General features: G+C 37.6%; 1 protein-coding gene across 1 annotated transcript; it reads left to right on the top strand.

Annotated features, from left to right (window-relative positions):
• Positions 1-6,831: 6,831 nt before the first annotated feature.
• On the top strand, positions 6,832-11,379 carry LOC139451885 (nicotinamide N-methyltransferase-like). The gene is made up of 3 exons (XM_071233178.1): positions 6,832-6,985; positions 9,991-10,195; positions 10,950-11,379. The coding sequence occupies exons 1-3, from the start codon at positions 6,832-6,834 to the stop codon at positions 11,377-11,379; spliced, it is 789 nt and encodes a 262-aa protein (XP_071089279.1).
• The last annotated feature ends 4,352 nt before the right edge of the window (positions 11,380-15,731 follow it).

Here is a 15,731-nt window from a genome sequence, read left to right as displayed (position 1 = left end):
TACAGACACAAAAAACATCGTTTCACAAAGGACGTTTGATGATCGAGTTTCGTTTTAGCCCATTCAAAATATCATTTGTAAGTATTCTTATCAAAGTTAATGGATATAGCTGAACAGATTTGACCATCCAACTATGAGCATTTTGTCCATAATAATTATTTTCAATTACATATATATCAAAGAAATCAGGTCAATTTTCAAATTCATCCTTTTTGACACATCACTCAACAGTGTTATCCATACCTTGAAAAACTACTAATTACCATATATATCAACACTTATGATGGCTTCATGGTGTATTCCAAAGATTTACCTCAATTGTTTCTTTGTAGAAATGCGAAAAGGGTTGATCTGGGCTAATCTATGTTTAACTTTATGCAAGCCAGGGTATTCTGTCATCTGACGCTTTGCCAGTTTGTTCATTGAATTACGTTTCCAGTCACAAAGCTGGTTTCTCCACGCTGTCTAACCCTTGCCGTTCGGGCTCATCAACTGCTGTGTGGCTCGATTTTCTGGCTAACGCAACTGAACATGACGACAAGCTTGCCATACGGACAGTGGAAATAAACTTTGAGGCAATATCTGGACGTATATTGTGTGGTGTAGACTGACGACTAGCAAGTAATTGTCATGCTTTACGCATGGTTCCATATACAAATTCAGATGTACCACCGATATGAAGCTGAGAATTGAGATGCCAAGTATAACCTGCATTCACTCACGGACGCAATATACTTCTTGTGTGTATGCTCTCTCCTGAAAATGTATCACTGAAGTATTTGCATTGTAATAAATATAGTAATTAATAAAACTTGTCAATTTGTTAATCTCCGACAGATATGATTTTCAGGGATTTTTTACACCTTTGATTGATACGGATTACGTACATGTAGTCACTTTCTCTAATGTATCTGCAAGTTAGAAATTTCAAATGTCATGTTATAGCACTGTTACTAAAATAAGGCAGTTTCTTTTATCGGGTATAAATAGTTAATTCGTCTCGTCCCGCAGTCATTTTACTTGATCGAATGATTTCCACGAAACATTCCGACAGAGATTGTTTTGGGGGGTATTTTCTTAAGTTCATGTATTGTTAATTGTAGAAGATACTTACATCACTGTATCTCAGAACGCAAAACTGATAACATTCAAACATGTAATTAGTACACAGTGAACTGTTACATATAATTTCCTACATATTCCTTTTTGAACAAAAAACCCTCATGTGTACTGTAATAGGTGTCAACTGTTAAAATGGTATAAGTGCAGTCAGCCATGGTAAATGGAGAGACAATAAAAAGGTGATTAATTTTAGTCTGTTGCAGAATATGCGGTATAAGTGTAGTCATTAAAAAATATACACATTACACATATACAGATGAAATACACGATATGATACAGTGCACGAACAAAGTAAGATACGGTTTTTATCAAAAATAATTATATGAATATGATTATGGATTTAATTAACATGTTTAATGATTATGGTCTACATACATCTTCAAACACGTGTACAGGCCAACACGGTTGAGATACAACATCGGCATACTCAACTGGAGTTTATTTCTGCCGGTTGTAAGTTCATTGTTTGACTGAGCACACTTGTGTCGGGGTAGCGATATTTGAATTTAAATCTCCGGCCTGAATTTAGAGAAAGATCTCAGCATGGGACTGTTAATCAGATTCTATCTACTGTTCAGCAACATTGTCACTGAATTACAGAATTCAAGGATCACGGAGGTGAACCAGGGGAAAGGCAGACGCTTGGGTTATTATTGTCTGGAGTTTGGGGGCATTTCAGACACTGATTGATGCTCATGATGTCACCACAGGATTGTGTGGTCCAGAATCGATTATTTACAGACCGCCGTCATATAGCTGGAATATTGCTGATTACGGCGTTAAACAATTGACAAACAAAATTACTGTTCAAGTGAACTCTCAATTTCGTTAGAATGTGATATATTCAGCCAGACGTTATGCAGTGAAAGAGGAATCGGATATTTTGGCCCATTAAAATATGCACAAGTGTATATTGCATACCTACTGTCACTTAATTGTCCAGTGTGATGTAACAACGAGCCATAAAATGGGAAATGAAAAAGAAACTAGTCAAACTTTAATGTGGTGGAAAATAACGCCAATGAATTGGAGTACAACACGCATGAATTCGTATGTTAAACTATTAAAACGTTTTGAGAGGTTAGGCTGGGTTCATTAAAGATCGTAACAATATGTAAAAAAGGTGAAATTTGTAAAACTTCTATAAAGGAAACTTCCAACCAAAGGCGATTTTTAAATAGTATATGATACAAAATACTTTGCACACAATTAGTTAAAAAAAATTAAAGGGACTGATGAAAACATGGGCGAAATATTTTAATAACGCCACAAATTAGTTGAATTAAGTTAAAATGAGTTGAATCATGTGTTATGCTTGTAGACACACCTTTATGTATTTGCGACACTAAAACTGTCGAACAAAGGAAAATATTCTCGCCCATGGGCCAAACTTTCTCGTCCAAGGCGAAATATTTCAATAAGCCATCAAATAGTTGAATTAAGTTTAAATGAGTTAAATTATATGTCATGAAACTTCTAAGAACACCTTTATGTATCTGCGACACTAAATCGCGGGTTTTGAGTAAAGGCAAATATTTAGGCCCATGGGCGACAAAGTGTAAATATTGAGTTTTTGAACAGAGGATGAGTTGCGTGACGTAAGGACACGTCTTCTTTTGGACTGTCCTCGGCCTGTCGTAATAGGAACATTGTGGTACCGGTAACATATTCTGATGTTTAAAATTGTGTAATGTAGTTTCGCACGTGTACATGCAATTTCGGTAGTAATAAATTCAAGATAAATACACAATGTTTGACATATTTCGTTGTGTGAAATGTCTCATAAAAAGGGATATGCATTCTTGTTTATGCTATCAACCTCTTGTTTGAATGGGCATACTTCAGTAAACAACAGGTTGATGTCAATATTGATATCTTCGGTATCATATGACATGCTCTCAACCAAGCCAGGGGCCTGACCAACCGATCACGTTAGTCGCCTCGTACGACAAGCATAATCGCCTTTTACGACAAGCATGGGTTGCTGAAGATCAATTCTACCCCGGATCTTCACGGGTCTAGATCACGAATCAAGTGATTACATGAGATGTGAAAGTGTTTGTTCTCTGCCTTATTTGATATTGTATGAAACCATAACCGAAAGATAGCCAGATAGCATTACTCTTACAGTCTCTTACAGTGACAAATTGTTCTTATTGATGTTATCAAAATTATAATATACTAACAAATAGTGACTTAGAGATTTGTCCAAGTCTAACCGCCAGACACCAAACACTACACGCAAAAGGCCAGGTTTTACGCTATGCCGTTCTGTGCTAGCCCTTACACTGGACCATGCCACTTGGTGACAGCTTATGATCACTTACCAACAGATGACTCTAGAAGACGACGCATTTTTATTTAAACAAAGAGAAATAAAAGCAAGAGAAAAAAGATCTACTTATCATCTGTAATTTGTTTTTGTTTTATTTCAATCATATTTGCAATCAATTCGTAAGAAACGGTCCGATTTATTCTGGCATGTCCATATTGCTCTGTTTGGTTTTTCTCATGGTTCCCAGTAAGGTGATCACCCTTCAGTGACTGAAGATCTCTAGCCCATTTTTATATTGTGTTGTAAACTAATACTTTCTGCTTTTAGATATTCTCAAATAGTTTTAAATCGAATCTGTGATATTCTAGTTATTGTACTGTCCATCGTTGACAGCTTTTATTTAGTCTAAATATATGTATTAATATGTGTATAACTTTTTGTCACGATATGGCTGAAATACTGCCGACGTGACGTGAAATATTAATTCACTCACTCACTGTGTGGTTTTACTGTCAACTGTTAGGAGCGTGATCACCACGTCACACATGCTGGGAGTTCTAAAAACGCTGCACTGCGATATTTGTTTCCTGATAAGAGTTAATGGAGTGAACGTAAACAAGCAGATTCTGTTTTTAACTTACATATAGTTTTGTTATCAATTATTAGCAATAATGACAATCTAAGTTAATCAGATTTCATTCTTGTTAACATCAAACCATCACATCATAATTAAACTTTTGCAACAATTCTGTGTTCTTCTCCAGATAACCAGCTAAACCGATTTTCTGTTTAGTCCTGTATCAATTATACAATTTATATCTGTTATTCGTCGACGCCGAGTCTCTCCTTTGTGCATGGATAACTCCAGGCGTGTTGTAGAGAATCTCATATGTTGTATGTACGTTTAATCAATCTACGTTCATGTGATACATTATCGTTGTGTAAGTATGTAGACACCCGTGTGAAAAACAACGAATACACTACAAGGGACATGTTCTCGTTCATGCATCTTCAAAATTACGCACACTCTAAGTGTGAAGAAAAATACAGCTGAAACAATATATATATCATGACAATGATGATAAATATGGAACTTTTCAATGTCATAGAATGATTGTGAAATTATTCATTGTCACTTTGTCAATATACTTTGTGGTATATCGGCGATGAATCCGGGTTAGAAGTGATTCAGAGCAACCTCGCAATAGTGCGAGGCAATTGAATGGATCGGGTTGTTGGCGTGTCAACGTACCCTGTCGGCGTAAATCATTGATTTTAATATCAATCACTCGACATTTTTATCCGGACCGTAATATTTCCAGATCGCCTTTATATAATTGGGGCGTTAAACAGCACACGCTCTTCTTTAAACTGGAGCGCTGTAGCCATTTTAAATAGAGGAGATATACATAGGTCGATCAAACCATCTGTTTGTCTGTTTGTAGTTTAAAGCCGCACTCAGTAATATTCCAGCTATACGACGGCTGTCTGTAAATTAATCGAGTCTGGATCAGATAATCCAGTAATTGACATCATGAGCATCGATCCAAGCAAGTCAGCGAGTCTGACCACCCGATCCCGTTAGTTGCCTCTTACAAGTATAGTCGCCTTTTACGGCAAGAATGGGTTGCTGAAGACCTATTCTCCCCCGGATCTTCACGGATCTGACTCACTCTGTTATTCAGCAGAACATATATATAAACCAGCAGTGAGGAGAGATATCAGATTTTTACAAGCAGCCGAATGAGGAGGAAAAAAGGATCCCTCGCTGATTAAATATTGTTTACTTCAGAAATCTATTGGCCACGATAGGTGATATGACCCAATGCCAGCTGCAATAATGGCCAAATGGCAAAGCGGGCTTCCTTATTGTGGTAAACTATTTTGAAACTGTCACAACGTTCTTATCACACAAGCAACGTCACCGTGTTTCGGAGACGCTATCCAAATCCCCATACTAGTCGATGCATCATATTAGGTGCAAAATTCAGCGTGAGAACTTATGCCGGGAGTGATAAGAGAAAGCTGAAACCTTGGTTCAGATTCGAAGATGAAACACAAAGGATTAAACGAAATGTGAGAAAACTAACACTGTAAAACTAATAGGCTCCTACTTTCGCAAAATGAAAGCCTTGAAGAGGGTACTGGTATGTGTTTTTTGGGAACACATGAACGAAGAAGTAAGTTAATCTGCACTTTGAAGAGAGAGAGAGAGACTTATGAGGCGAGTAGTACAAGTTTGCCCTGACGGTTTCTACACGTCCGTGAGTGGTTCTGGAGAGGAAACTGACTCGGAAGAAAGCAGAAGACGATATGTTATTGGTGCGAAGCTTAAGGGCACTGTATTCGTTCAGGTGGGCGTTGACAGCTTGTGTCCGTCAACGGATCTGCGACACCTGGTTCGCGGGATGGGAAAACTATTAGACTATATCTATATGTATGGACAACGATCATTCTGACCGCCAGGCTGTCGATTTTAATTATTATTGTCACATTAAGCAGCTCCCGTCCTTCAATTACAAACATACAAGGGACAAAGTATTACATAACGAATATTGCATTTGAATATAGCCCATCCTCCGGTAATGGAAATGGAAATGAACATGTGAATGCAAGCGTTTTATTTGCTACTCCTAAATAGAATGGAAGTAAGGTAATGTCGCAGACTTGCTAAGTGGCATTAATTGATTTGGCTATTTTGTGGTATATATATATTGAGGTATATCATGCAGTTGCTATTCACTCCAGAGCCCAAAGAGGTAAGACATTTTCAAAATTGTATATACACGTTTATAATCATATATTCCGAGTGCATACAAAGATATTATTGGTATCTATATATTTTTAATGATGTTTAGAATTCGAGGATATGTTATCTTATTTCATTCGTCTACAACATACAAAATGAATTAGTTCAACTCACGTACTTCACAATACGCCTCGATTTGAACGTTAGTCTGAGGGAGCGCACACATTCGTGTAACAAATATGCAATGGCAGATTTAAAAACTGTTCTACAGAATGGATTATGCTATAGATGGTATTACTTTAAAAACTCATATAATAATGCACAACCTTTGTTGGGTCTTTACAAAATACATTTTAACCTTATTCAATTTGAAGCTTCTGTGCGTTTGTATTCCATTTAACCACGGGGTATATATGTGTGCATTTAGATGCTATTAGACAACTTGGGAATTCATCGGTGCAACTAACTAAATAATAACACTGTCTTATAAAAAAATGAATATCAAATATATACAGGTCCCTGAAAACCTTATCTGTTTGTCTTATTTGACTTATCACTTAAGTTTTTACTTCATCAATTATTACGAAATAACATTAGACGAAATGAATGTATAGCTTTTTGAGTGGCAACGAGTGGTATTGAGTTGTCTTATTATTTCAGTGTGAAGTAACCTGAAGAACCAACAATGGAAGACACAAAAATGTTCTACAGTGACGACTACCCTACAGAGTTTGACCCAAACTTTTACGTACAACTATATGAAGATCCAGAGCCTAACCCAATGTTTGGGGACCTAATGTCATTCACCTTGACCAATTATCACAAAGCTTTTGACTCAGGTAAAACTGCACGTTAGTGTCGATACACACTTTATCTGCTTGTCAGATTACTTTACAACGAATAGAGCAATGACTGGTTCGTGTTAAAAAATGTGTTTCGTACAAGGGCGATCTTTTCATTTACGATCTAGTTTTGTTTCCGTAACAAAACAAAACCGACAAAACCCTTTCCTTAACCACAAGACAGCTCTGCTCAAAGCAGTGTCTGTTTACGGTTCTGAAAGTATTATGAGCATGTTTTTATTAATCACAATACAATTATAGTAAACTACGGTCATAACAAACACGCTAATAAACGAACTGATGGATATAACGAACTTACTTATTTGGTCCCGACCATTTGCTGTAGTTATTCTGTATATATTCTTATAACGAACTACAGTTATAACGAACTAAACTAAAATTAGTAGTCCCCATGAAATTTTGAAATCTTGGTAGAAAGAGCATGCTCGATTGCACCTCAAAAGTTGTGAAATGTTGATAGGCCACAAGGGCTGGAGCTGCAGGAATATTGCTGAACATGAAGAGAAAGTTGACTAGTGAAAAGTTGAAGTCATACAGTCTTGTGGAAAGTGTTTTGTAACTCTGAACCTTTGTGCATAGATCTAAATATGAAACAGATGACGTGGTCTCTATATCGTCCTTTACCTCTAGTTCAGGTGGGTAAATTAGAAGAAGAGAATTGGCTATTTGATGGTTATTTAGTAATATCAGACCATCCATATACTTGAAGCGTAAGTTAAACACCCGTGAAGATCCGAAGGTAGGTTAGGTCTTCAGGAACCCATGCTTGCCGTAAAAGTCGACTATGCTTGTCGTCAGAGGCAAATAACGGGATCGGGTGATCAGGCTCGCAGACTTGGTTGATCATCGATCCCAATTGCTTGGATCGATGCTCATGATGTCAATTACTGGATTATCAGGTCCAGACTCGATTATTTACAGACCCCCGTCATGTAGCTGGAATATTGCTGAGTGCGGCGTAAAACAACAAACCAATCAACGTACGTTAACCTTCGTGGCCAATTTACATTGTTTTGCCTTTCCAAATCCGACCAGAAATTTTGTATCATATTATTGCCTGAATGTCTTACCCTCAAATTTTACATAGGTGTTATCAATGACGAAGTCAAGCATTTCACATGCTGTTTTTTTTCAATTAACTTCAGATGGCATTTGCTTTCATTTTTTTAACCTCACAACAGATAGGTAACTATATCTATGGTCACCCATAAATCAAGGACTGAAGATCTCCTAAGGTTTGTCATGTGGGATAGTTGTGTACAAAGTTGAATCATCGAATGTTGACAGACTGAATCTGGTTCTCTTCTGCGATTACAACAAGCCAAGCAAATCCATTGAGCTTTTAAGAATCCACAATCATGGTACTTATTCCACTTGTCTCAAATACTCTCTGTGAATATGAAGAAAGTCATTCCTTGATCGTATCAGGGATTATGGTACATCTTTGAAACAGGGATTCGGTGGTACATTTGCTGGACCCAGCAATATATCTCTCTTGTTCGGATGTTTGTGGAACTTTGGAAGCCAGTACAAAAGAGGAATTGACATATTTTCTGATATTAGACACATTTTTCCTGTTCATCTTGTTGTAATATTCATTCTTTTGCTTTCATGTTGTCTGGAATTGAATGCAAGAGTTATCATTCCCAGCATATACTGCGCTACAATGTTTGAAAACGAGTTCGAATTATTTTTCTGCCTTATGAGAAAATTGAAGATAGGTGACATAACATATTGTGAAATAAGGTAATCGAGGCCTTCACGGAACCGAATTGAATTTAATGGTTTGAGTAAGCGAACAGAAACTGCACTCTACTATCCTTTTACACACTTGTCGTAGGCGACCCCACGGTCACTTCCAGGACAGGGCGCCACAATTCGTTGAGCAGAGTTGTGACCCTTAGTTGTGTCAGCACCATATCCGTGCTCGTGGTTTCACCAAAGTGGTACACGCCTGACACTTGCATTACTTCGGGCTTTTGTCCCATATCAAGCTGACATGTCGTGATATGACAGGTATGCTGTTCTAGTATGAGTTCTAAACCCAACACATTTGCTCACCAGGGCCAATGACAGGAACACTTTCTGAAAAGGATTTACTCTGTGTTTTGTTTGGATACTACCATAATATTTAGAAGATTGCGGCATGCATCCTGCATGTAAATTCCACAATGAGGGTATATAATGATCTTGAGAAATGTCCTCAATTGCTGGAAATTATTTTTTAAAAACCCTTCCTGACAGGGCCTCGAATATTGGCGTGACTCAAACAGTTTCAGGGGTTGGATTTTTAAGTGTTTACGTACTTCACGTGGGTTTCTCAGACACCAGGTATGGGTTCATTTATTTTAACCATGTGATTCTTCTCGCAACCAGCGACAGCTTTAGACACTGTCCTACTTAACACACCCACACAATTTCAAACACACAAGAATCACTTGATCATGCAACATGCAGTTGTGATGTGCGTTTATATTGAGAAGATTATAATGTTTCGGTTTTTGAAAAGTGTGTTTTTTAGTCGAAGGAGCCTTCAGCTATTAACAATGATAACAAAAACACGAAACAAAATTACGGGGACCGAGTTGTATCATGTAGGCATGCCAGTTATCTACGGTGGTGGCTTCGTATTCTGGTTCGCTATGCTTATGTGTCTAGGTTTCTAGGTTTCTAGGATGGGTTTCATCAACGTGGAAACCGCCTAATAGCTACATATCGTCGTACTTTCCTACCTTATCATGTTGACACTGCGTGATATAACTGAAGTACTTCTCAAACACAGCTCACTCATGTAAAAACTAAGTTACAACATTTTCGATGTCCAGCAATGATGACGTTTGCAAGACATACTAGCTGAGGGTTGATGTTGGTCATATGGAGAGAAAATTGGAATGTAGCCTAGTGTTGTTCAACATGCGCTCAAAATAGCTGATGGTAGTGGTAGTAAAGTCAATACTACCTATTCTCATTCTGTGTTGCAGGTACTATCAAAGGGAGGACGCTCTTGGATATTGGGACAGGTCCAACAATACACAACATCATCAGCGCAGCACCACACTGTGATAATATCTTCTTGTCAGACTTCTGCCAGAGCAACAGGGACATCTTAAAGCAATGGCACGATGGATCTTTGGAATTCAGTTTTGATAAAATCTTTGAATTTGTACTCAAACAAGAAGGGAAAAGGCTAGTTAACTTTTTTTATTATATTGATTATTCTTTCGGATTTCTTTGCAGTTACATAATAGTGAAGATCCGGGTTCGAACTGTTCTTCAGCAACACATGCTTGTCATTAAAGACGACTTGGGTGTCAGGCTGATGCATGTCATCGTTCCCAATTGCGTAGATCGATGCTTATAATGTCAACGATTGTCTTGCCTAAATTCGATTATTTATAGACCATATAGCTAGAATATTACTGAGTGCGGCGTTAAACAACAAACAAATAAACAGAGCATTGCTATTACATTTTCCTTCAAAAACTTATATTTATTACATGAAATCCATATATTAAAATAACAATATGTTGACAACTAAAGGACGATAAAACCGTCAGCAGAAGATCATACATTCATACAGATAATGTAAAATAAGTAAATCAAAATAAACGTTATGTAAATAGTCATAATTTAACATCAGTAACTGAAGATGTTATTACAGAGTAACACATGTTCAATGATTCTCGTGGTACATGAGCCTGTATCATGGTGATTGTAATTTGATTTTGAATTAGGCACCCTTGTTATTGATAGGACGTTTGTTGGTCAATTACATTCTTAGATATTAAAACATAACATACTGGGAACGGTTAACTGTGCGTGGGCAGAAATGTTTTCTATATATGTTACAGATAAGGATCAATGACGGGTAAGAGGCGACGATGTATTCATGGTATTATGACAGCTTTTGACTTATATGTGTCATGTTTTTAATCAACAGCAAAAGTGATATCTCTGAGAGAGTTGCAGGCGTTAGAGACAAGATTCGTGGGATTCTACATTGCGACATCAGGGACGAGAACCTTTTTTCGACCAATTTCCTTCCGCAGGTCGACATCATCACATCATCCCTCTGTCTGGAAGCAGTTGCCACAGACCAGGCCTCCTATGAACAGTACGCCAGGAATATGGTCGGAATGTTGAAACCCGGAGGCCACTTGGTCATGTTTGGATGTGTAGGAGGAACTTTCTACACACTGGGATCAAAGAGGTTCATCAGTTTTGGGATGTCGAGAGATGAGTTGAAGTCTACATGGAAGAAGGTTGGGATTGAGATCATATCCTGGGACGAGTGTGTACGACCCCAGCAAGAATATTACGATGCGGATGCCGCCTTTAGCATGGTTGGGAGAAAGGTTCCAGACTTTTAAACGTACAATGAGATCAAGCTGCTATGTTGATTATTGACTGTTTAGTGAACATTTCCTTTCAATATTGAGTCAAGGTTGAAATGGGTTTATCAGCTTACAGACACAAAAAAAACCTTTCACAAAGGACGTTTTATAATCGAGTTTCATTTTAGCCCACTGAAAATATCATTTATAAGTATTGTTATCAAAGTTAATGGATACAGCTAGACAGATTTGACCATCCAACTATGAGCATTTTGTCTATAATAGGTTGGGGTTTATTTTCAATTATATCAAAGAAATTCAACTTGAACCAAGGAGTTGATCACAGGTCAATTTTCAAATTCATCTTTTTTGACATTTCACTCAACAGTGTTATCCATACCTTGAAAAACTATTAATTCTCATATTTATTATTTACATATGAATGAAATACTGGAATTTATCAGTGACGATAGATCAAGTTATCAGTTGCTAGTGACTGATATAAAAAAAAGTTATATCAGTTACTAGTGACTGTCCACGGAACTTAATACTCGTTATGAAATAATATATTTCGCATAACATATATTAACAGGGCTAGTATACACGAACTATATTCTTTTCGCAAAACCCTTTATACGGCGGTGACGGGGAGAACTTAGTAATTTATCAGACACTGTTTTCGAAAAAATATATAAATTGCTAGTAATAAAAATAAAACATGTATATAATAAATAGAAAATTCAGTGTGTGTTCTCAAATACATTAAATATCCTCTTATATATCAACACTTCTGATGGCTTCATGACGTTTTCCAAAGATTTACCTCAATTGTTTCTTTGTAGAAATGCGAAAAGGGTTGATCTGGGCTAATCTATGTTTAACTTTATGCATGCCAGGGTATTCTGTCATCTGACGCTTTGCCAGTTTGTTTATTGAATTACGTTTCCTGTAACAAAACATGACGGCAGGCTTGGCTATACGGACAGTGGAAATAAACTTTGAAGCAATATTCAGACGTATTTCTGAACACTGTTACCCTTGGTCCCTGAAGAAATCGATATAACAAAGGGCTCATGTTTATCACTTCTTCAACATAAACACGTTGGATGTCGTTATTTAGAAAATCACTTGATTTTAGTAGATGGTTAAGGTATCGCTTTAGTAAAGGCGTGCTGGGAATTCTCATTGAGACTGAGATTGATTTGGATCGCATTTCTGTTTAATAGCGTGATGTTTACGTGTATTTGTAATGTAAACAGATCTATTGTACTAAAAAAGAACATTTGATTTATTCTAGGCCTTATAAAAAAGTAACCTTATTTTACCATTGCATATTTGTTTGTATACTATGGAATATCGGGTGATAATTGAATAAAACACCTGCTATCAAACTAAATGTGTATACACAATGATGTACTCTTTTGTGTACAGCAGTCCTACAGATTACCTGACAAAGAATATACAGAATATATCACACTGCAAAAACGAATATGTCGTTTTTGCCCCACATGGCTTTTTCGACGCTTATCAGGACCGCCTCCGTGGTCTAGTGGTAGAGCGTCCGCCCGGAGAGCGGAAGGTCCGGGGTTCGATCCCCGGCCGCGTCATGCCAAAAGACGTTAAAAGATGGTACTTGTTGTTATCCTGTCTGGCGCTCGGCGTTAAAGGGCTAAAGCAAGGACTGGTCGGCTCGGAGTCAGTATACTTTGTCTGAGTGGGGTATTCATGTTAAACTGCGTCATGGTATCTCAGTGGGCTAGCACTATAAATCGACATCAGTCCGGCCTGGCACAAGCACCCATACACGCACACGTGCATGCACGTCGCTATATCTTGGACGCGACGTTAAACCCAATTTCACCTCACCTCAACTTATACTTGATTTTAATATGAGCACAACTTTCCATGCCGGCTATGATAAAACTTTCTGAGTTGTATACCATGACGCTGAGCTGGCATGATGAACACCAAGTTACTTGAATGTGGGGAAAATATCAAAGACTTTTCCATTTAACATAAACTATTCATACTTCCTTAATCGACAAGCCTGTCGGAACACTAAGCTTTACTCTTATCCGTATTAATCTGTAACTTATCACAGTAATCACCCACTTTATTTAGCCTCTACTGGAGACCAATGACAGTGCTAACAAATAAAATGATATCATCCGCAAGTAAGAGAATAAACAAGTCTAATAAATCTACATCAATACATCTTTGGTTATGAACAATAAGAAACTTTACAATAGAATTTAAATAGAATGAAAACAGAAATGGGGAAAGTTGGCAGCCTTGACGGACGGCGAAAAGACAATCGAAGAATGGTGTACAACTATTATCTACCAGAATCACACAAGAAATAACATGTTCATACATATTAGGAATTAATCGAAACATTTTCCCTTTCACATAACCAAGCCATAACTTATATAGAAATGACTTCCTTGAGACAGAATGAAACGCAGCTTTCAAGTCAATGAACACAGTACAGTCTTCCTTTATACAAAGACATATACATAGAGAATCTCACCCGAGTGGCTTTTGATACCAAATATATCAACACGAGTTGATAAAAGTGGAAAAACGCCGAGGCTTGGTAACAAAATACACGAGGGTGAGATTCTATTTATCATGCATCATCATTCTTCCAACTTTTTCAGTTTGTAGACAGTAATAAGCAGTGTCTAAAGTGTAAAAAGTAATGCTTACAGCTTCAGTAGCAGAGCCATTAGTGATGTCATTTGTTTGTGACGTCATGGTAACAATGACGTCACAATGGTCTTCAAAGCATTGTGATTCAATTTTATTGCAGCGATATCTACAGCGTAGATATCGCTTGATCTCACCCAAGCGATATCTCCTGTGGGAGCAAATTTTGGATGATAATGGTTAATAACAGTATCTATCACAAACACGTTATAAACAGTCTGAAAGCGTTAGTTTTTAAATGATCGATGTACAGGTACTGGTAATGTGTACAGGTTCAAAGCTGAACAAGCCATGCACACTGAGCAACACTATAGCATGTAGCTGAAGCCGCGTTGGCCTGGGTAACCCTTAATGCAATTTTACTAAGTCACTGAAGATAAAAAAGGAAGAGAAGTAATGGATGTCAACTTCTTTATTATGAAGAAAACAACGTTTCGGGGTATATATTTACACCTTTATCAGGTGAATAAATGCTATGAAGCAGAGAACACATATATGTACCTGTAAGAATATCATAAGTAATAAGATAACAAAGGTGGAAACTTAACAAGTGGGGGCAACAGTATATTAGCGCAGATGGATGAATAGCAAGGGACAAATGCAAGCCAACATTTATTTTAACAGTTGATTTGCCCTGACTGGCGATGGACAACTGGAAGCCAGGACTTAAATTATCACTGATTGGCAAAGGCTTACTGAAGTATAGAAAACTGGTATCACTTCAAGTGATATCAGGGGTTGGATAGCCTAGTGGTTAAAGCGTTCGCTCGTCACGCCAAAGACCCTGGTTCGATTCCCGACTTGGGTACAATGTGTGAAGCCCATTTGTGGTGTCCCCCGCCGTGATATAGCTGGAATATTGCTAAAAGCGGCGTAAAACCATACTCTATCAATCAAGTGATATCAACTATAATTAGAACTCATCGCCTCCATACACATCGACAGTTGTATCATCTGGGATGCCCCAAACACTGGTGTTCATTTGTTACAAGGGTCTGCTGTTTCCTGAAGTGCCTTCACATTGTAAAGTATCGTCTGAACCCTTCACGCACTTTTGGAAATCTCTTGTAATGTTTATGCCACCTTCACATACACGGCTTTTTCTTACGAGTCCTTACGGATCGCACAAATTCACGGATACTTACGATTTGGCCACTTTTACAACCGATTTAAGAGTTGTTACGAGTTATTACGAGTTATTACGATGTAGTTACGGCAAAATTCCACGATTTGTTACGGATAACAACGAGCAACTTACGGGCATTTTACGAGCTTTTTTACGGATTGTTACGAGTATATTTAGAAATTTTTCTATTCATCGAAGCTTTTACGTGTTAGTTACGAACTGTTTACGTGTTGTTACGAATAGTTACGAGTTAGTTACGAGTATTTACGAGTCCTTTTCGAAGAGCAGGAGACTCCTTATTGACTGCCTTCTTCTTTGGAGCCATGCTTGTAGATATTGTAGAGTAGATATGCAGAGATGTGACTTCTATGACTTCTTAATAACAACTGAAAATGAAGTGTTCGATTTTGCAGCTTTTATACCTTTCCCCAAATCGTAAGCAATACGTAAGAGTACGGAAAGTATACGTATCTATTCGTAAAGTACTCGTAACTACACGTAATGTGCTCGTAATAACTCGTAACAATACGTAAAGCCATCACAACACGAACCG

The sequence above is a fragment of the Haliotis cracherodii genome, unplaced genomic scaffold (assembly GCF_022045235.1).
Source record: "Haliotis cracherodii isolate W230 unplaced genomic scaffold, xgHalCrac1.p SCAF_9, whole genome shotgun sequence".
Taxonomy (NCBI): domain Eukaryota; kingdom Metazoa; phylum Mollusca; class Gastropoda; order Lepetellida; family Haliotidae; genus Haliotis; species Haliotis cracherodii.
This window is presented reverse-complemented; position numbering and strand designations above follow the sequence as displayed.